Genomic DNA, 23,307 nt, shown 5'->3' with positions numbered 1-23,307 from the left:
AAGGGCTTAGCACAGGAGGGGAAAAGGCCTACCAGCGAAGGGGTTAACAGTCTTATCTGGCCACTAAATGAGCATGGCTGAGGGGTTTCTACCTGTAACAGATGCTGTTACCAAGCAAACTAAAGTACTGAACTGAAAATATTTCCTCCAGGTCTGTTATATGACTGTAAGGTGTAATACGGATATGGCTAATTAAATAAATAACATTACAGACACTGGCATTGAATGGAAAGCAAAAAAGCAACAAAGGTTGGTTCGAAATGCTGAGAAATAATTTCTAGATATAGTACAAAAATAAAACCAAAACGAATCATACTTGCGAGAATCCATTGTTGGCACTTGTCGCAGTAATAAGATATCTCATCCATCCAAGAAGAGTCTCCATCATCCCCAAGGTCGCTGTTCAACGAGTCCCCACTCATATCATGCGAAAGGTCCACCGATGCCTGGTCCTCTGATTCCACAAGTAGCAGGGTCTCACCCTCCACTTCTCCCTCCTCCAGCCCTTCAGAGGCAGAGGTGCGGGTCGCCTCGTCGTCCAAATGATGACTCATATTTTCACTCAAAGGGCAACTATCAATCCCACTGCATCAGAAAGAGAACGTCTGGTCTAGATTTCTATTTTTTTCTGCCATATTGGAGTTCACAAAAATGTAAAAGTATTTAAGAGACCACTGAAAAATTAAAAAGATTTAAGTTGAGGGTGGCTGTAAGCGTCAAAGGTTTTTGCTAACTTAACCTACTCCTTCCAACTTTAGTTACTGTTGCAAAATGAGAAATGAACTGTTGTGAACAACCATAGTGCTTTTGTTGTAAAATTAAGAATTAGGACCCTTTAGTCATCATCTTTTCTCTTTCCACCTCCAGTTGTCTAGTCAATGCGATTTGATCTTGGAGAAGCCGGAGGTTCTCTTCTTTTCTATGTTGCCGTTCGAGGTCTCTCAATACTCCTTCTCGAAGCCGCTAAAAGACAAGAGACTACAATAATGAAGCAGTCCAAATTAGCACAGCATAGCATTAAGCAACAGTATTCATTGAGCTGACTAGAAATTGAAGAAACTATGGCATTTGCAGGTTTTCAGGGCACCCAAAGTACAGTTGAGGAGAACAAACACAACTTTTTAAAAACCCAACATACAAATGCAGTATTCTCATTCGAACGAAAGAAGCTGCCCCCTGATTATCGGCACTAGGCAGGCCACTGCATTTCTTACTAAAACAGATACGTAACAAATTAATTTTAATTCTTTTGTTCACCTTAAGTAAACACATTCTTGAATGACTGATGACAATTCTTATCAAATGTGGTCCTGTGGCCCAACCATTGACTATATGACGTCTGAAGATATCCACAAAAAATCAAGCATTGGCAAAGCCAACAAGTCTAACCTATGTGATGGATGTTGTCTTTGCCAATGTCTTTTAGCCATGTTGTACAGAATCATGGTAAAATGCTAGTGGTGTGGTGTAAAGGAAAATGCCATAGTGTAGAGTGGAGTTGCATGTAGTTGAGTAGTGGAGTGGCGAAGAGTATAGCTGGGCAGAGAAGAGGGGAGTAGCGAAGAGTAAAGCGGCATACAGAGGAGTGGACTGACAACGAGTGGAGTGGTGTGGAGTGGATTGGCATAGAGTAGAGTGCAATAGAGTGGGGTAGTGTGTCGTAGAATGGAGTGATGTAGATTGGCATAGCATGGAGCAGTGTAGAGTGCAGTGGCATAAAGCAGAGTGGCATAGAGTGGTCTAGAGTAGAGTGGAGTGAAGTGGAGTTGAGCACTGTGATGTAGAGTGGAGTTGAGTGACATGTTGCAGAGTGGAGTTGCGTGGATTGGTGTGCAGTACCCAAAAGAAAGGTGGAGTAGAGAATTACAGTTGTGGCTGTAATTAACTAACCGCATGCGTGCGGGCGGAATTCCGCCCGTACGCTGAGATTTTTCAAAGCGCATGTTACGTGACGAGCTGGGCTCGTCATCAGCGTGCGAGGAGGCTACCTGATGACGAGCTGGGCTCGTCATCAGCGTGGAAGGGGCTAAAGTGTCAACAGAGATGACAAGTAGGGTGAAAGCAACATAAATAAGCTGTTGTATGTCTGTGTTAAAAGTAGGAAACCACATCAAATGTCCAGAAATAATACCAAAACAAAGAAGGATGAACAAAGACGAGGAAGAGCACATGTACTTAGTCCTTGCCCAAGGGAGGAGCTAACATAAGAAAGGAATGGGAGCTTACGGGAGCTCAGCAATTGAAAGATTGCAAATGAAAGACAACGAAAATAACTAATGGCATGCTGTGGGTGTGTTGTAAGACGACTGAATTGTAAATATTGCATCTCGCAGCACAGTGTGAGCACTGTGTAGGCAAGACCTAAAAATCTGCATAAAGCAAAAAACCGGGACTGGCATGGTTACAACAAAGGAGGCTGGAGAATCAAGTCTTTATCCACATCCACTGTATAGAGCATTCACAAATCCTATCAAGCCAAAACAATACTCAGTCAAGACACCCACATGGAAACCTTCCATATGAGACTAGAAGTTTTGGACCCAACCTTTGCCATCTCTCGCTTTTGAGCAGTAACATAGTCTGGCTGCCAGCAAAGATAGAGGAAAGGGAGGGGGGTACAATTTATTAAACACCAAGTGATAGATTACGATGTAGGTCGGAAAGCATTCCAACCAAATTGGTTTCAGAATGGTTTCCGCATGGATCGGATCCGGGGAGTCCGGCTGACTGATTACGATGCAGCCGGATGCTTCCAGATACGATTCGGTCAGAATCCCATTGACTTCAATGAGAGCCTGTGTTCCGACCAAATACACAGGCTCCAATTGAAGAAAGGGGTGGCTGGAGAAAATCGTGCACCCTGTGGCGTGCACCCCTTGGTGCCTGCGACAGTGTGTATGGTTGGAAAGGGGAGTCCCATGGGTACCACCACAAGCCAAATTCTGAAGGCCCTGGGTGAAGGGGGGCCTGATACGGGGCCCCCAAAGTCAGCTTCCGACAGCCGATCAAAAGTACGAACAAACGATTCAGAAAGGCTGTCCAAATCTGTCATCGTAATTGCTCGGTTCAAAAGCTTCTGAGTCGTTTGGAACTGTGGCCCATAGACACACACGATCCAGCTCCAAACGAATCGAACTTTCTGTATGCCGTCCGGTTCGGATACAGAACCGATTTAGAAAGTCCGAACAGCGTAATTGTTCGTTCAGAAAGGTTTAAGATTCGGCTGGAAACCAGGCTTCCAAATCTGAATCGGAAGACCCAAATCCGATTCGGAGACTTTCCGATTGACATCGTAATCGACCCCCAAGTCTGTTGCCTTGAGGAATGTTGGGCTGTGATCCAAGTCGAGCTTGTCCGATATATTGCCTTCCACATTCTACAGATTAAATCAAGTTGAGGAAGAACCAGGAGAGACTTAACAGTCTGGATCTCAACACACCACATGAAAAGGAAGACAAATAAAATCATTGACAATAATATTCAGTACTTAAGGCTAACAAGTGATCTATACAACATTCAAATTTACAATGTTTATTTTCCACTGGCCAACTTCGATATCAAGTTTTCACTGCTTAACTTGCTAGAGGAAAGCTTTAGAAAAGCAACACTTGCACAATATATATTCAAACTTGCAGTGAACAGTAATTTGAGGAGATTTGGAAATTAATCCATCATAGAAGCTTCTAAAGCCCACATCTAGTGAGGAAGAGGTCTCTTGCAGTGCGCCAGGAATCATCTTAAAGCAATAAAAAGTTACCAAAGTGCGTGTAGCTGTCTAATTTAATGCCTGCAAATGCCCTTCTCACTTTAAATGGAGCACAATTTCAGACACACCGGACAAAATGTCATACACCTGAGGGATACACTCAAGCCTAATTGATTATATAATATTGAACCTCGAGACATGGTACACCATAGATGGCATGGGAATTATCGAATGAATAGCAAGTTATCATTAACCCCTTAGCAGCGGAATCTATCTCCCCAGTTGGAAATCATATAGGAAGATGATGACCTGGCCCCAATTTTAGGCAATATTATTTTGAATCCAAACCGGAAAAAAATCTCCTGGTAGCATACAATGAACACGACTCAGACAATGGGGAATAAAGAAGAGCACCTCTGTGGAAATGTACCCCCGTGCGGGCACACTGCTGCAGGGTTGCCCTCTCATCCACGGGTCCGAAGACTAACAAACGAGAGATCGGCACTGGAGTGAATTAAAACAAACCAAGTTTATTAAATACTCATGAGCGGGACTGCATCCGAACATCCTCGAGTGTTGTGGGAGGAAGTATATTGAATGCAAAACCATCCCCCTTATATAATGCTTGTTGCAGTGCAATCACTTGGGAAGGAAAACTGGAGGAAACAAGTTTAAGCACAGAAATGGCTATAGGCAAACAAGAGCAGATGGGTGACCAGGTGGTCAGGAGAGGAGGTGGGGGAGTAAGGAACGTTTATGGAGGCAATAAGCAATCATTTGAAAACATTTGATACCAGGTGCACCGGCAGCTGCAGCCCCTCAGCACATACATCAGATTGACCATGTCAGAGACGTCAGCTAATGTTAAGGACACAGGCTGGGTGAAAAGGCGAACAGCAGAGAGTAAAATGAATACGATAGAAACTAAATGGACGAGACAGTCAAAACGGCTGCCGCTTATGCTAACATAGAATTTACACTTTTCTAGAGACAACCCTTTTAGCATAAGCCAAAACAGTTTTTGTCCCTTATAAAAGGCATCCTTTATTAAAGTCTGTATATTGTTCCCATGTGGTCTCTGTTTGATCGTCTACAGAGACTTCGATGGCACGTTTTTCCCTCCTATCAACATGGTGATTGAACAATTGCAAATCTTGGTGGTATGTTGGGGGAGCTAGAAACACAGGTGGTAAAAGAAAGACTATGTAACAGGCACCAGACCAGCCTGAAGGTAGGAAGTAGTATGCCTTAGCTCCACAAACAAACTAAGTATGACGTGATGCGAGGAAGCAGCTTCGGCCCCTCGTGGACATTTGCAACACTGTAGTACAGTTACTGTGACCCATTAGCACTTTGCCTGTACTCTGTACACAGAGGGGGGCAATAGTCGGAACAGAGATAACGGGTGGCCCATTTACTTTAGCTGATCTAGAGTTTGGATACACATATTTTGTTGCTGCATTACCTCTACTATATTCTTCCATCTCCAAAACGGTCCCCTTTGCTTGTGGGTCCCCATCTTTGTTGGGATAGCATACTTTATTCAGTTTGGGGTTGAGGTCGTCCACATCCCATTCTTCTGAGAGGTTAAATTTATAGGAAGCATAGAGTAGTTTAAACCAAGCTTGGCATGAGCCATTGTGAGAAAATGGCAGTGGTGGCAACGGGATTCCTTTTATGTTCTGATGAGTAGGAATCTTGCCACAAATCCAACAGTTAGTAGCATTGCTTAGCTGGTGTGTCTGATGCAACATTTGAAGAAATGAATTCTTTCTCAGATTTTGCGGTTACCCCTGTTCATATTGCGGCAAATCGAAATGATGGTGTTCCTTTATAGTAGGCGATGTAGCAGTAATGTTGAGCAAGGATGCCCCATGCATTACTTCCCTCAGTACCCACATTACAGTAGCGATAAGAGCAGCAATCAAAGTTGAAACAAGGATGCAAAGTGTACCGCCATTACACATTATCGCAGCAATCCACTTCTTCTCCTTAGGGGGGCATCATCTTTCGGCAAACGACAAGAAAGGTAGCGCCCTAAGAGACCTGAGTGGAAGTTGGTTTCTTCACTGACGTTTAGACGAGTAGCCACAAATAGACAGCCCCCCCTTTGATGTCAGACTTAACCACTCAGGACAATGCTTCACCTGTCTTGTTTTGCACTGGAAAGCCTTTCTTCCTGGGTCGGAGTAGGTACCTGGATGTACCGGGGATAGTGTGATCCGGAAAAACTTCCTCAGTTCTTTCAGGTGATGCAGCTCGTCCTGTCTCTGTGACCAAAATGTCTTGATGATGCTTTAATGTAGCCGGGCCACTAAAGTGTGTGGAACCTTCTTGCAGTGGCTAGCATGTATCCAGTTTTTCTTTCATGGTCACTCGGACTGCGGTTCGGGTGGCAAGGAGGACCTGTTCCTGGCCCCTCCAGAGAGGTTCTAAACAGGTTGTTCGCTGAAATAGTTTGACCATCACATGGTCACCTGGGCGCAAATCATGCCCGTCACCCTGTGACTTGTCCGGGAAAGCTTCTCGAACCTGCTGATGAATGGAAAGTAAACTGTCAGTTAACTGAGACAGATAATCACTCATTAATGTGTGAGGCACATCATGTATAAGGTGAGGCTTCGGAATCCCCCAAATATTCATGGGCCTGCAAAACATAACCTCATATGGGGCAAGTCAGAAGTGTATGAGGTAATGATCTGATGTACAGCAGCGCTAAGGGCAATGCATCATGCCATTTCAAAGAAGTCGAGGCCTGTATTTTTACCAATTTCAGTTTCAATGTGGAGTTATAACGTTCCACCAAGACTGCTGACTGTAGGTGAAAATCAGCATGGAACTTCTGCTTGACCCCCTAGCCCTTTCATAACATACTCTACAACCTGTCCAATGAATTGAGGCCCATTATCACTCCATAAAATTCGACAAGCACCGAATCGAGGGAAGAATTCCTTCACGAGTATTTTTGCAGTTGTGAGAGCTGTATTGTCTTTTGTAGCATATGCCTCCACCAATTTGCTGAAGGCGCAGGCTACTACTAAGACATATTTAGGGTATTGGAACACTCAAACTGATGTATTCCATCTGAAGGACCTCAAAGGGTTTAGTTGGTGGTGCAAACCCTCTAGTTAGACTTTGCATTCCCTTTCCAGGATTGTACTGAAGACAGACCAGGCAAGACTGGACTATCTTTTTGGCAGTTCCAGCAATATTGGGATGGTCCCAGAATTGCATAAGCTGTTTTGCTACTGAAGATGCACCTACATAGACTGGACAAGGTGCCATATGAATCAGAGGGTATAGGTATGCAGTGGGCAACTTCCTTTTAGTCATATCTTTGCTCATCCAACAGCCCTCATCATCCAGTGCTCCCTCCTTAGACCATTGGTCTAATTCATCAAAGGAGGCAGATTGCTGCATATCCAACACTTCCTGTCTAGCATCATGCCAACGTTCAGCTTGCGACTTAACCACATACATAGACGTGGTGCTTCGCTGCGTTGCAGTCTCGCGGGCTGTAAATCTGCAAAGGCATTAACTTCTCCTATTTTGTCTGTCACCTTCTTCTGTGCGCTACACTTGACAATAGCTATTTTCTTAGGATAGGTTAAGGCAGTAGGAAGATTGTGCATTAGTTCTCCATGCACTATCTGTGTTCCATGTGGTGAGAAAACCTTGTTCTTTCCACAGGCGACCAAAATTGTGCGCTAACCCGAACGCATACTGACTAACAGTGTAGACACTGACAATCAGGTCTGTACTAAGCTCACATGCTCTGGTTAGAGCATTCAGTTCAGCTGCTTGAGCTGATTTCTGTGGGATAGGAGCAGTCTCAACTATTGTCTGGAGTGTCGTAATAGCATAGGCAGCAGAAGTAGCGCCATCAGGTAATTTCAAACATGACCCATCAACCCATAACTCCCCATCTGTAATGGAGAAGGGAGTGTCTTGCAGGTAAACTCGACCTTTTGTTTTTTCTTCAGTGAGAAATATGCAATCATGTGACTCTTGTGACTGAGGCTGAGTGGATGGAAATGGCAGTAATGTGATTGAAAGGGTTAATTTGTGAATCGGGCCCATTCCATGCATATCTTAACGTTTCATTTATTGTAGACACTTTATGAGTTTTACTTCGCTAGGCAAGAAGATTGTTGGGGCGGACAAGTATATTGGGCTTGTATTTTGGCCCTTAGACTAATTGATTTTTCTTAGATGTTTTTCAGGATGCTGCTACACAACAGCTTTGAAATAAAGCAATCCAGTCAAGTCTATTCTCCACCTTCGGAATGGGGCTCCAAGCACTCTCTACCAGCTTCTATGCTTGAAAAAGTTAAAGTCTCATCTTCATCCCGAACCCATAATTTGGCAGGGAAAGAGAAGATAGCCTTGATACCAGTAAAATCAGCACCTTTTTGACAAACTGCAGAGATGGCCTGAAAACCAGAGTGGCACAGTTCAGGGCCAGGAACACCTGGACCATCAAATTGCCCAGAGTCTAGTTCCTTCATTATTTGCTGCTTCAGTCATCAGGTCCCTTCTCTGGAACTTCCTAGTTCAGCAAACACTGTCCTTGCCAAATTCTCTGCCATAGCTTTCAGTACACAGAACTGCAGCACCACAGTGACATCATATTTGCACCACAGACTTTAGATCCCCATCTCCAGCCAGAGAGCGCAGACCCCGGAATATGACTTGGGAAGGACTCTACCTTATACTTGAGACATTTTACTTCGCTCTCTAGGTCAACTACGAAGAAGTAGACCCATCTCACTTCACCGACTCTTTTGAATCCAAGGCCGGCAGTCAAACCTCTGATCACACTTGTTCCTTACACTATTCCAACTGCTCAAAGTTTCCATTCATTTCCTAACTGCTAGCAAATAACACTTGCAATCGGTACCCTAATTCAAGCTGATCTGGCAGCTAATCTATAATTTACACTTTGATATTTCCATTAAAGCCCGATAGATAGACGACCGCACATTAACAAAGGTACACTTATGTTGTAATCATAGCAGTTGAAACAAGGAGGACTGAAACAGGAGAAAACCAGGCTGTTGGGGAAAGGGTTATGCATGTCTGCCGTCTCTCCTGCTCTATTCACTGATCCCACGGCATCCAAGGCCTATATTGAGAAACACACTGGTTTTAGTATTCATGGGTCAGAGTCTCAGTCATTCACTCACACTCTCCTAACAGTCCAAGAGCCCAAAATCCTAATGGAAATAAGCATGGTTTAATACATTGTCGCAACCAAAACTTTGTCAGGCATACATAGGGACCTTACTGAAGTAATCACCAAGGCAGCACGGGTGAGGTTTCTGGTGATCTTACTCCGGCCACCATAGGCTATATAAGTGTGAGGAATTTCCCTCAGTACTCCACTTTTAGGAATGCTTCTCCTCACAAGTTTTGCTTCCTAGAAGTCAAGGCAAAGTTTAAATTAAAGGGAGTTTTGCCAATTAGTCCCCAGTGGTACCTTCTGCTAACTCCATCTTCAGCTTGTTGGTCTGCATATAAAAGTACCAAACTCGGAGAATAAACCTGCGACCAAGCCCAGCGTCCAATTCCTTGCAGGCAGCTGACACCCCACCGCACATAGTCTTCGGCTACATACGGTCCGTGGGGTTTGGCGCAGAGCCTGGCCTGCAGCCAAGGCCTGCGTCCAACCCCCTGTCGAAACCCAACCCAAACACTGCATAAAAGCCATGTGCAGCAGGCAGTTGGGCACATAGCCTGGTGCTCAAACTACAGCAGGCGCGCATAGCTGAATATAGCAGGTGTTTAAGTATGGCAGACCTACTGACTGTCAAAAGATCAGAACATTAAATTATGAATAGTGGGCTTATTGGCTGTATGGCATTTAGACAAAATATGGAGTACAATATATCGCCATACAAGAATATGGAGTCTAAAATATTGTGGTAGGAAAATATCATCAGTAAGAATATCGATGTAAAGAACATTGATTTAGAGTAAGTAATAATAGAATTTTTAAATATAGAACTTAACAATTTTGTTGCCAAAAATATAGACCGTCATTAAGATGTCGGGTGGATGTGACCGTTGCGGCGTGGCAACCAACCGACCATAGGTCGGCATTTCCGAACACTGTATTTCGATCAACCACACATGGTGCAGTTGCAAACTCCCATTTGTCTATAGCATGTTGGGTGGACGTGACCGTTGTGGAGTGGCAACCAACCGATCATAGGTCAGCATTTCCGCACACTGTATTTCAATGCAGCCGCACACGGAGCAGTTGCAAACTCCCATTTGTCTATCGGAGCTTGTGCGGCGGGCGGAAACAACCCACAGCACAAGCTCCCGTATACAAAGGGGAGTTTGAGTGAATCTCTGCATCGTTTGGCAGGCACCTCACGGTGCCTGTTACACAGTGCAGGGATTTAAAGGGGGGCACCTACGCCCCCAACTGGAGGCTTCATTCATTTTCCAACAGGCTTTCCATGTCAGAAAGCTCGACATGGAAAGCCGGTCGGAAACCGACATCATAATCCCGACGGTGGAAACACCATTTGCACTGGATTATGGTGGGCTTCCAACTGGTCAACGGGCTCCATGAGCCCGTCGAAAACAAGCCGGATAGATCGGCCTGTTCAAATTATGGCTGCCGTAATCCTATACCGCGGTTGGAATTCAAACTAAGGAAGTTGGTGGGAAAGCCTCCGACATGTGTTCGGAGGCTTTTCAACCGACAACCTAATGAGGGCCAGAGTTGTTTAAAATGCTGTTTTAAATGATGTATTTTAGTATATATTTTAAACGTATATGATGTAATTTTTTTTGTATAATTATTATTATTTTTTTAACTCTTTTTATTGATTTTCTCAAACTTAGGTGATACACATGTAGTCATACACAGTTCGCATATTGTAATATCCAATACATTAAGCGGTAAATGGCAACAGCTATTAAATATAAAATCACATACATATACATTATTGAGTGGCAATCAAATCACACAATAACTTTTAGTCTTCATTGGCAATCCAGGGTTAGACTTCTATAATACTGCAGCAATAGCAAATGTTCACGGAATAGTATACAGTAGATACGCATCGACAAGGAGTCACCATTGAAAGCAAATAGCAAGTCTCCGGCCACACTCTGTTATACAGCTCAGCCAGGTCATATCTAAGAGCTATCGCTAATCCGTCAGTGCAACACAGAAAGATTAAGGCCAGTACCCCCCTCATGCATTCCCTCCATACAGCGCACCATTTTTCCACCCTCACGGAGGTAGGAAATTCATAATCATGATGTATTATTCAATGTGATCAGTCCAGTCTCCTCTTGGGGGCGGGAATCACCGCGCGCCAATAAATAGCACGTTAATGGGGCCCAAATATCACTAGGCCTGGATGTCACTGGAAGTAACTCAGCGTATGTCTCAAGTTGTTCTTGGCAATAAATGAGATCATCTATCCAAGCCTTGAATTTAGGCGATCTTCCTTTACCCCATCGACATGCCACTCTCCTTTTAGCCATTAGCAGCGCCAGCGCAATAACTTTGCGGTGTGCCACTTGTAGCGGTTCTACGTATCCCAAGAGCGCCAATACTGGAGAAGGCTCCACAGTGATATTTATCATCTTTGATAGGGCAGTAAAAATCTGCAGCCAGTATGCTTGCACTCCATCACAAGCCCATGCAAGATGCAAGAAGTTGGCTCCTGGGGCATGGCCTCTATCGCAAGTGTCTGAGTCTCGTAATTTGTATCTGTGCATGCGAGCAGGTGTATAATATAACCTGTGTAGGAACTTATAATGAATTATTCTAAGTCTGCTGCTCGCCGAGATCTGTTCAGTCTGTTGCGAGCAAAATTCCCACTGCCTATCCGTCAGCTCCATACCCAGCTCCTGGTCCCATTTTGTTTTCGCTATCGCAACAGGCCATTCCCTCAGCGCGTGTACCGTCTTGTATATCACCGAAACCAGGTTTTTAGCTGTAGCACCCTGAAGAATCCGCTGCAATGGCGCAAGGACTGGGGGCTCGTTAGGAAAGTCTGGCGTGATAGATCTAAGTCCTGCCAGAGGCGAATGTACAGAAAGGCGTCTAGAGGCGACTGCCGTATACCCTAAAACACGTATTCTAGTGTTCGGAATTTTCCCTCATAATATAAGTCCCCCCAGGTTTTAACGTGTGCGTTCTGAGAACTTGTGAAAAATAGCCTCCTGTAGGAGGGGCATGGTCGGGTGGTAAACTAGTGGTAGAAGTGGCGAGTAGAGCATAGGCGTATCTAACAGCCTGCCTATTTGGGTCCAAGCATTGACCGTACTCATCACTGTCGTTGGCGTCTTGTCTCTGCCAGGGTGTGGGGCATATAATGCACCCTCAATAGGAACCGGCAGGACAAGCCAGTGCTCTGCTGCTATCTGAGGCATATACCGAGGTTGATGCACCCAGAAAAAGGCGTAATGCGCCTGTGCACTATAATAATACAATTCAAAGTCGGGAATACCAAATCCCCCTTGTAGATAAGGCCTAGTGAGAACATTCCACTGGAGCCTCGGGTTCTTACCCCCCACACCAAGCGTGTCAGTTCAGATCGCAGCTGTTTAAAAAAATTAATTTCCTGGATAAAACGGGATATTCAAAAATAAGTAAAGTGTGACGGGGTGGGTTCCCCAATGGAGGTACAATCCCCGGACATGGACTGGTGGTCTGCCACCCCGCTTTTACCTACTTCCCTTCCCTTGTTTCAGCAGCCCGAACCCAGCCCGCGGGATGCGTGGGCAGTACGAGACCCCGACCACTGGTGGCAAGACGGGGAGCTGGAGGTGCCTAATCCCTTTAAGTGGGAGTATACAACGAACGAAGACACACCCACAACAAGCGTCCCAACGTCAAAAGGAGAGAGAACCCAGGAAGTGGCGGACGGCGTTTTCCCGGAGGAGAAAGGAGTATACCACATCGTAGAAGAGAGGACGAACGACGAGGAGCGCGTAGAAGGAGCCCAGCAGACCAGAGGGAAGTCTGAGAAGCCAGGAGGCCACCGTTCCCACGAGTCACCCGACACGCTCCCACGGGAGGAGCGTGGCTCCAACAGGTACGGGGCAGAGTGGCGGGCTGGGTGGGACGTCGGCTCCAGCCTACCGAGTAACCTGTATAGTTATAGAGTATAGCCCCGTGCATAGTTCTCCTATCCACTCCCCTGTTCCTTGCACGAGCACTCCTACACTACGGCTGTATGAATGAATGAAGCCAAATTTATATATCGCGCAACTTAGCCCCAGAGGGCGTCAAGGCGCCTAGCCAAATAAATAATGAGGTCAGAGAGCATGATTACAGGTAGGCCTTGGTGAAACACCACGTTTTTAGAGCTTTCTTAAAAAGAGCCATGGTGGGTTGAGATTTGATCTCAGAAGGGAGGTCATTCCATAGTTTAGGGGCTACAGATGAGAAGGCTCTTCCACTCCATCTGACCCTGTTTGTCCGAGGGACGGTAAGAAGGTTCTTATTGGCAGAGCGAAGATTTCTGCTGGGGGTGTACGGAATCAGAAGGGTGCTTATGGCCTCAGAGCTGCCGCCGGATAGGGCACTGAAAACTAGGCATAGGATTTTAAAAGAGACTCTGGCCTGGATCGGAAGCCAGTGAAGACTCTTCCTAGCAAGAGAAACAGAGGCGGTGCTGGGGACGTCCAGAACAAATCTGGCAGCTGCATTCTGGATGGTCTGGAGGCGTTGGATGAGGTCTTTATTGATGCCAGCATAAAGGGCGTTACAATAATCCAGCCGTGATGTGACTAAGGCCACCACGGTCTGTTTACGAGCTTGAGGGGAAAGATAATGGGCGATTTTTCTAAGAACTTTAATAACTCCCCAACAGGTAGAAACAGTTCTATTGACCTGTAATGACATGTCCAAAGAGGTATCGAAGATCACGCCAAGATTCCGGGCGGAATTTGACGGTATAGGACAGGCTCCGAGAGAGTGAGGCCACCATTCACTGGACCAACTGTTTTGATCTTTGCGGAAGATCAAGACCTCGGTTTTCTCTCCGTTCAGCTTCAGGGCGTTTAAAATCATCCAATCGGAGACAGCCTGCATGCAGTTCCTGAAGCTGAACGCGGAGGTACTCACCGAGTGGGAGAGGGACACCAAGATCTGGGTGTCATCGGCGTATGACACCACCTCCATCCCATGCGATCTTACTAGCCTGGCAAGTGGGGCCACATAAATGTTAAAGAGGGTCGGGCTCAAGGCTGACCCCTGTGGGACGCCACATTGCACAGGCTTGGCAGGGGAGAGGAACTCTCCTAGCTTGACCCTCTGTTCTCTCTGATCAAGGAAAGAGGACAGCAGGCTCAGTGCAGGTCCCTCCACCCCTATCTCCCCCAGACGAGCTGTTAAAGTCGAGGGAGATAGGGTATCAAAAGCGGCGGTCAGGTCTAAGAGGACCAAAAAAGTGGTCTGGCCTCGGTCGACTTTAGATCGTATATTGTCTGTAACTACTGTGAGCGCCGAATCAGTGCTGTGGAATTTTCGGAAGCCATGCTGGGACTGGTCCAGGAACCCAGACGCATCAAGGAAAGCAGTGAGATGCTGATTAAGGTGTGATTCCAACATTTTGGCTGGAGCAGGCAGTAAGGAGATCGACCGGAAGTTTTTAAGGGTGTTCGGGTCCAGAGTGGGCTTTTTCAGTAATGGCTTAACTATGGCCTGTTTCCAAGATGCGGGAAAGAGGCCCTCAGCCATAGCCTGGTTCATTACCTCAAGAAAAGGGGGCAACAGGACCTCCCTGCAATCTTTTAGAATCTTCAGAGGGCATGGGTCCATAGGTGAACCTGATTTTGTCCTGTTTAACAGTGAATCTAGTTGGTCAAGAGTAAGGGGCGGGAAGTTGGTCAAAGTCTTAGAGGGATCCTTGGCCCAAGATTCTAAGACAGGTTGAGGCGGAAGAGGACGGGAACACATAAGGTCTCTCTGTGCTCCCAAAGTGAGAGAAATATCGGCGATCTTAGCATGAAAGAAGTAAGCAATCTTGTCACATAACTCTTGGGAACCTATGATGGGATCGGGCGTTTGTAGAGAACACAAGGAATCTACAATCTTAAATAATTCCCTAGGGGATCTAAGGGACGAAGTAAGCCTGGAGAAATAGTCATGTTTTTCTTTGATGACCTTAGTCTTATATTCTCCAAGTAGCAGCTTGTGTTTTTCTCTATCTATAGGGTTCCAAGTTTTTCGCCATTGCCTCTCCTGCCTCCTACATCCCTGCCTCAGCAGTCTAAGCTGCTCCGTAAACCAGGGGGCAGAAGGTTTCCGCCTAGCTGAATAGCGTAGAGAGGCAGGGGCTAATAGATCAACCGCTCTGGAAATAGAATTAGCAAAATCCAGTGCAGCGTCACTGGCATCCTTCAAGGAGGGGGTAGAAGCCTGCGCTATAAGGGGGGCAAGAGAGTCATTGGTGATATCCTTATAGTTCCACTTAAGTATTTTATTAGTAGAACTTCGTAGAGGTAGAGAAGAAGAAAGGGTTTTAAGTTCTAAGGGAACAGCCATATGGTCTGACCAGACCAGAGGAATAGGGGGGCCTACAGATAATCTAGGATCATTGGAGAACACCCCATCGAGAATGTGGCCAGCCAGGTGGGTAGGGCTATCAACCAACTGATGAAGTCCACATGCGGCCAAGGGGTCCACCAGGGAGAGGGTGTCCTTAGAACAAAGGTCATCTAGATGAAAATTAAGGTCTCCCAGATTCGTAAGATGGGGTTTGCCAAAATAGGGTTCCAAGATTTTAAATAGATTAGGGCTAAAGCAGGATCTGGGGCCAGGTGGTCTGTAAATGAGGAGACCTGTGAAGGATACAGAAGGGGAGGAAGAAATGGCAAAGTGAATGGCCTGGAAGAGGTCTGAGGGCGCAGAAAGCGTTTTAATACGACAGACAGAAGAGAGTTTAAACATGATTGCCAGCCCACCACCTCTGCGTCCTAGTCTGTCCAGTCTTTGTAATGCATATCCCTCGGGGATAGCATGCAAAAGCTGGGGACCAGATGAGTCCGACGCCCAAGTTTCGGTAATAAAAACCCAGGAAGGGCTTCTATCAGTAACGAACTCATGAAAAGCAATGTTATTTTTTATCATTGACCTAGCATTGATAAGAAAGCCCCTTTCCAAACTGTAGGTTGGCATAACAGGGGTGATAGCCGATGGGTGCATTATAGGGGAACAAGGGGGATATGACTCTTTAGTACGGAGAAAGCAACCACATACCGGTGACCCAAGAAAAGCTTCCGGGGGAAGGGTATGGTGACAGGGAAGGGAAGGGGACTTCAGAGCAAATATTTTGGAAAGGGCATAGGAACGAGTTACCTGGCTGTCCAAAGATGTCTCAATACTGCGCAGCCCGTCCTGCAGCCCGTCCTCAGCGCGGACGGGCGCAGACGGGCTTGACTTTGGCGTCACTTCGGCGGAAATTCGCTGTGCGCATTCGCTGTGCGCGAATATGGACATCATTGTTTAAATACGTCAGGTAACGTATCTCGCGTCTCACCTGACTGAAAGCAGCCAATGGGAGCGGAGACCCAATCTCTGCCGGCGAGCCCTCCACACAAGCGTGAAAACCCGTGGTGGAACGGGGCCACGGCAGGAGTAAGAGCAAAGCAGAAAGCTGTAAAACAGCACTAGAATGCAACTATGTTAAAACACGCCGCAAAATTTTAAAAACACACAAATTTAAGTTGCTAGATTTTAAGCTATCATAATATCCCAATGTAAGTCTTGAGTGCTAGAAATTATACATAGGTCACCAGAACATCTTAATCATGCTCTGAGACACAAACCAACCGAGGCTTCGAGATTGCCCAGTTTTTCAAGGTTAGCTCTCACGCCCCACCTGACTGAAAGCAGCCAATGGGAGCGGAGACCCAATCTCTGCCGGCGAGCCCTCCACACAAGCGTGAAAACCCGTATATACTCACAGTGTGCACTAGGTTACCCTCACTCCCGGTCCTTACTTTCTCAAGTCCCCTAATCTTCCACTAAATCCGTCCTCTTTCTCCTTTTATTACGGTGACTGCATCCGGAGTCTACGGGACAAGAGGACACCTGACGGAGAGCATGCTGGAGTCCTTACGAAAACCGGCCCTCGACCCTGCCGCCTTTGCCAGAGAGAGAATTACAAGCAGAAGGAGAAAGTCCTATATAAAAATAAAGCCTTCACTTAAAACCTTTTTCAAAGTCTCGGACTCTATCTCTATCACACCGTCCCCTCCTCCCTCTCCGACCCTATCGAAACCGGGACATAAAGTAATTGTGGCAGTATCACCATCTTGATCAGAGCTGCCCTACCCGCCATAGACAAGGGCAGGGTGATCCAACGTGTTATGCTGTCTGAGATGCGGACCATAGTTGTCCCATAATTAAGGCGCATTAATTCGTCCCTATCTCTTGATATACAAATCCCTAGATATTTAAACTCATCCTCACACCATGCTATAGGGTAATCCATGGGAAATTTAGTTGTCGCAACAGTAAGGGGAAAAAGACACGATTTGCTCCAATTTATTTGAACACCAGAAAGCCTGCCAAATGTGATAAACTCCCTAAGGACGGGGTTCATGTTTGGCTGAGGATCACGAATATACAGCGTGATATCATCCGCGTAAAGGGATATCAAAATTTGTCGCATATTACATTGCAGCGCTTTATCCCTATGGTGTTGACGCAATTTCGCTGCCAGCGGTTCCACTGCGATCGCAAAAAGTAAGGGCGACAGTGGACAACCCTGTCTCGTGCCTCTTGTAATGGAGAATTCAAGAGACATTTTTCGATTAATAGTTATTTTAGCCGTTGGCGAGCAGTATAATAATTTAATCCAGGATAAAAAAAATAGGAGGGAATCCCATGCGTATCATCACTCCAAACACATAATCCCATTCTATGGAATCGAATGCTTTTGTAGCATCTAAAAAAATAGCTGCCATAGGTAAGTCAGCCGAGACATTATTCATAACTGTAAAGAAGGTCCTCAAATTGTGAGATGTCGCCCTACCAGGAACAAAGCCCGATTGATCAGGTAAAATTAAGTTTTCCATAAGGAGGCTAAGGCGCGTGGCGATAAGTTTAGCTAGTATTTTAACATCACAAATAAGCAAGGACAGAGGTCTATAAGAGTCACAATGCTGTGGTGGCTTTCCCGGCTTTAGAAGCGAGAGGATGAGGGCCACTCTCATAGAGGGGGGAGAAGTCCTACTTCTAGTGCATCCTCATATAATTCCCGCAATATTGGGGCCATCAAATCTATACAAGTATTGTAAAATTCTTTCGGGATACCATCCATCCCCGTGGCCTTCCCAGATTGCATGTGCATTATTGCGTCTCGCACTTCATCCAATTCAAACGGGGTACTCAAAAATTGCCGCTGCGTATCACTCAACCACCCCAGGGAAACGCTATCCAGATATTCATCTAAATTAAGCCTGTCCGGCCTCGTGGTAGCATACAATTTAGTGTAATGTGCTGGGAAGGCATTTAGTATGTTTGCAGTATCTCTATACATCAACCCATCTAACCCCTCTATTTCTAGCACCACATTCGTGCCTCGTGCCATTCTGATCGTTGCAGCTAGTGCTTTACCCGGCCTCTCTCCTTCGCCATAACGGCGAGCTGTCCAGTAACGCCCCCGAAATCGGGATTCCCTACGGGCTTCCTCTATATATTCCGTAAGTTTCTCCCTAATTTTTGCTTGAAGAGCCTTATCTGGGCGGAGGGCAAGGGACTCCTCTAGTGATCTGAGCTCAACTTCCAGTGAGGATAGAGTATTCAATTTGTCCTTAAGCACACCAGATCCTTTCGCTATACAAAACCCCCTCAGCGTAACTTTAAATGCCTCCCATATGGTTTCAACACTGTCAACCGTATCTTTGTTTCGCTTAAAAAAATCTTGCACCTCCTCCCTGGGCTCCTCTTGAAAAACAGTGTCAAGCAGCATAGTAGGTTGTAATCGCCAAAAGGATCGCAGTGGACCAAAATCCTCCGAGGACAAAGTAAGCCGTACAGGCGCGTGGTCCGAGAAGGTCCTAGCCAAGTGCTGCACTCCTGATACCGCAGGGCATAGCCCCACTGACAGAAAGATGTAATCTAATCGCGCCCATGATGCCGCTTGTGCCGTGAAATGTGTACCCTCTCTTACAGTAGGATGAAAGTGTCTCCAGGCATCAATAAAATTATTCTCCGTGAGTGTATTGTGTAGCACCGCACATGCCTTAGTATAATGATGAGCGGGCAGGGTGTGACCTATCAACATCCGGTCTGTGCGTAAAGTTAAAATCCCCTCCCCATAATATATGGTTGGATCCGATGTCTACTATATGGGCCCATAACTCTGTAAAGAACTGAGGGTCATCTACATTCGGACCGTAACAACATGCCAAAGTGATCGAATCAGGGCCCAGCCTTCCCCAGACCACACAGTACCTCCCTTGTGTATCACATCTCTCCCCCGCCAAGGTGAACGGCGTGCCCTTTTTTATAAGAATCGCCGTGCCTCTCGCATACGAGGAATAGGAACACAATACTCTGCGCTCCGCCCACCTACTAGCAAAGGAGTTGTTAAGTTGATGTCTAAAGTGCGTTTCTTGTAAGAGAGCCACATGGACCTGATGCCCATCCAGATAGGACAGCACTTGGCGTTTCTTTCGCTGATCCCCCAGTCCCCGCACATTCCATGTAATAATATTGAAATCACTGACAGCCGTAGATTGCATGATTCAAAGTAGTGAAACTCTCTGCAAGTCACTCTAACCCGAAAGTGCCCAATACCATCCCCGTATTACGCTCACAGTGTCAATTATAATGCAACAATTAAACGTGTGCCATCTCAAACTCAATCCATTCCGATCGTTGCAACGTAAACAGGCAAAAGGCATGACTTCATGTGTACCCACCCACAACATTCCACCCCCCCAACCCCACCCGTGCAAAAATTCAATCAAACTCGTAGACCTCCCCCCCACCCACTGAAGCAACCCAATCTTGCCAGAATCCTGAGCCCCCCCTCCCCACCACACCTCAACAATAACCACTCTGTCAGATCCCCTTCATCCTCTGTACTATGGTTCATCATGGGGGACTACCCATTGGGGGACAAGACCAGACAGTCACGCAGGACCCCCACTCCCCTCAAGCCCTCACGTGGTGTTGTAGTGGGCCCGGGCTTGGGGGAGCGGCTCCCGGGATAGAACAACTTACATGTAGATAAGCCAATTGGAAAGGTCTCACCTCTCGTTAGAAAGTTCAGGTAACAACAGACAACAGTTCACCAGTGTCCGATCTATAAGATCGCAATGCAGCTCGGCAGTTCTATTGCTCCATAGAATCTTCATCTTGGTCACAGTCTCGTCGCTGTTGTGCTTCCTGCCCACTTCCCCCTCTATTCGCCCGCTTCACCGATCTCAGGAAATCTTCAACTTGCTGTGGAGTCGTATAAAAGTGTTGCTTCCCTTGGTGTGTCACTCTAAGTTTCGCAGGGTACAAAAGTGCATAATCAATTTGTGCAGCACACAATTTCCACTTTACATCCAAGAATTTTCACCTCTCCTCCTGCACCATAGGTGTGAAGTCGGGGTATATAGAGAAGGTATTACCTTCATACGTCAGCGATTGCTTGTTTCTTGCGGCCTTGAGGGCCACATCATTATCTCGGTAAGTCAGCAATCTTGCGATAATAGGACGCGGTGGGGTCCCGGGTGCAGGTCTTGGACCAAGCGATCTGTGTGCCCTTTCGACGATGAACTGCGAAGAAAAAGCATCCTGGCTAATAGCCGCCAACAGCAGCTTCTCAATTTATTCTTCCATACGTCCAGTGTTCGTCGATTCCGGTATACCTATAACGTGAATGTTGTTACGCCTACTGCGCGCTTCTAAATCCTCATTCTTGGCTGCAATCGTGCGTAGAATTTTGTCCATTCTTCTAAGTTGAGTCGAGTGCAGGGCAGTGATATCATCGGTCTCAGATATGCAACGCTCCTTCTCAGTGATGCGGTCTTCGTGGCTATCTAACTTGTGCGCAATAGCATCCATCCTGGACGACATCCGGTCTACCTTGTCCACCACCGTTGCGAACCCTTGACGGATCTCTTGCAGGATATTGTTTACGTCTGATGTCTGAACGCCAGGGCTACCGCTCGTCTGTGCCATCGGCTCCTGGTCTGGATCTTCTTGCACTTGCTTAGCTCCCTTTTTTCCGGCATGAAAGTTCAATTTAGGCTGTTTGGCGTCAGGGCGGCCCATTATGAACTTTTCCTGAGAGGGCACACTACAGTTAACCTACCGAGTGTATAGTACTGGTTTGCGTGGCACCACCTACTTCAACCAGCCTGCAACCGTGTCTTGTGCGCTCCTCGCGGGCCTGTTCCATGCGTGCAGTGTCTTGGGGGGGGGGTCATCGTGCCTTGTCTCTCTTCCCAACCCTTGCACTGCTCCAGCCTATCAATCCCTGTGTAGGACAGCGGCACAATACGTGGTTATTACTGCAGCATCGCTGTCACAACTTTTGTATATTGATCTACTATCAACATCTCACCAGCAACTTGCCCAGGCCTCTTGGAGCATGCAACGATCCCAATGCCAGGGGGGGAGGGTGCTCCAGTGTCTTCCGACTGGCCCCAGATATCGCAGCTTCACCACTCCAGGCTTTAAATCAGGGTCAGAGTTGTATTGGCGTGCGTACTGCACTCGTGGTGTCCAAAGGATTCCTGGCAGATCTAAATTGATCACTGAGGCGTCGGTGCTGGTCACACCTGTCACGATGCCTGCGTTTTCACCCCCAGGGTTTCCCGTCCTCCAAAGCGTGGGCCTCTATCTCCAGTTAGCACAGCGCCGGGAGAGGCAGTAAAAGTTCAAAGAGAGGGGTTTCGTCTCCCGAGCCAGAGCAGTCAGGCTGTATGCTACCGCACCTTAATTTCACCCCCTGGACACTCAGCTCCCCACCACTGGTCTTTGATCTCCGATGCAGCCCAATTCAGCAGAGGCGTTTATTGTCCCCCCCCCCCGCTGTGTGCGCCGGGTCGTGCGCGCGATTCCCAGGGGAGGATGCCTGTGCGCTCCAACAATTCCTTCCGGATCGTATCAATTGCTGGGGCCAGTTACCCGGCCCCCCGGGGGGGGTTTCCTCACCTCCGCTGTCCTCCCGCAGCAAGCTAGCGCCGTTGTGGACCGGGCTCTGTCCTCCGGCACCCAACTTCAAACTCCAGCAAGTGCAGGCCGGCCGGCCTGGTGACCTCGTGTGCCGCCCCGGTGTTTCCTGAATCCGTCAGCCGGCCTCCAGCACCTCTTCACCTCCGAAGTCAGCGCGGTCACACTTTCCGATGCCGCTCACACGCCCGACAAATTCCCGATCAGTCCACCGTCTGCACCTTACGATGAGGAAGACCTCACTACTCTTTCTCCGTGCTCATAACGTAATACTGAGCTCATCTACAAAGGATAAATATCGGATTTATATCCCAGGAAGCAGGAGCCTCACCGAGGTGCGGCCATGCTGCTTGCGCGCACTCTAGCGCCCCTTTTTTGTATATTTATTGTTTTTATTTTTTAGTATATTTGTTCAATTATTTGAGGTTAAGATACATTTAATTCAATTTTGTGTTTTTTAGTTCAGTAGCCGGTTGTGGGTTTATAGGGGTATAGCATGGGAAGTAATTTAGTCATAATAAATTAATGATTATTTTGATTTTAATAATATTTATTTGATATTTAATTATGCTAATTTTGCTATTAGGTTTTTTTTAATGTACATTTTATGTGCGGGTTGTGGGGTTTATAAGGGTGAGGGGTGGAAAATAATTTATATTGAATTAATAATTAGTTAATGAATAATGTTTAATACCTAAGTATATGAATTGTGTAATTTTTTTGGGTGCAGGATGTGGTGTTATAGGGGTAAAGGGTGGAACATAATTTATTATTAATGAGTTGTTAATTAAGATCAAGAAATGAATTGATAAATAATTATGTTAATTGCGTAATTATTTTCTTAGATGTGGGTTGTGGGGTTTATAGGAATAAAGGGTAGGGTTAATTATTAGATAAATGTTAATTAACAATTAATTGATAATTAAGTAGGTTGATTGTTTAATAGAAAAATATTTAGGTGCAGGTTGTAGGGTTTATAGGGGTAACGGGTAAGAGTAAATACATTTTAATTCATAATAAATCGTTAAATTCTATTAATTATTTAATTGACAATTCATTATTTTAATTATGTAATTAGGTTTCATTTTAGATGTTTATAGGGGTAAAGGGTGGGAAGTTAATTTTAATGAATTCATATTTATTTTTTAATAAATAATATGCAATTGTGTAATTTTGTTTCTTTTAGATTTCAGAGAAGGGTTGTGGGTTTTGTAAGAGTATGCTTGAGAAGTAAATTAATTTTAAGTAATTAATAATTGTTTGTTTTATTAATATTCATTATTAATTTGATTATTGTTTATGTTAATTATGTAAATAATGAATATGCTACTTACCAGTATGCATCTGTTCTTGGCATGTAGGGCTGCTAACATTCATATCTTAGCATTAGATCGCCGCCTAGTGTTGGGTCCGGATGATCGCACATTGTTGTCCTGGAAGA

The 23,307-nt window shown here is 46.0% G+C and overlaps 2 protein-coding genes across 4 annotated transcripts in view; both read right to left on the bottom strand.

Moving 5' to 3' along the window:
* KAT14 (lysine acetyltransferase 14) overlaps positions 1-694 on the bottom strand; it is a 532,685-nt gene extending 531,991 nt beyond the window's left edge. For 2 of the 3 annotated variants that reach the window (XM_078648952.1, XM_078648953.1), the window contains exon 1: positions 317-694. In XM_078648952.1, coding sequence (XP_078505078.1) covers positions 317-554 — 238 coding nt within the window. In that variant the 5' untranslated portion in view covers positions 555-694. The remainder of the gene's footprint in view (positions 1-316) is intronic. The other variant, XM_078648951.1, reaches the window with a different exon arrangement.
* Positions 695-825: 131 nt separating this feature from the next.
* Positions 826-23,307, bottom strand: part of PET117 (PET117 cytochrome c oxidase chaperone) — a 138,854-nt gene continuing 116,372 nt past the window's right edge. The window contains exon 2 of the mRNA XM_078648954.1: positions 826-963. Coding sequence (XP_078505080.1) covers positions 826-963 — 138 coding nt within the window. The remainder of the gene's footprint in view (positions 964-23,307) is intronic.

Source organism: Lissotriton helveticus, chromosome 6 (assembly GCF_964261635.1).
Source record: "Lissotriton helveticus chromosome 6, aLisHel1.1, whole genome shotgun sequence".
Classification (NCBI taxonomy): Eukaryota; Metazoa; Chordata; class Amphibia; order Caudata; family Salamandridae; genus Lissotriton; species Lissotriton helveticus.
This window is presented reverse-complemented; position numbering and strand designations above follow the sequence as displayed.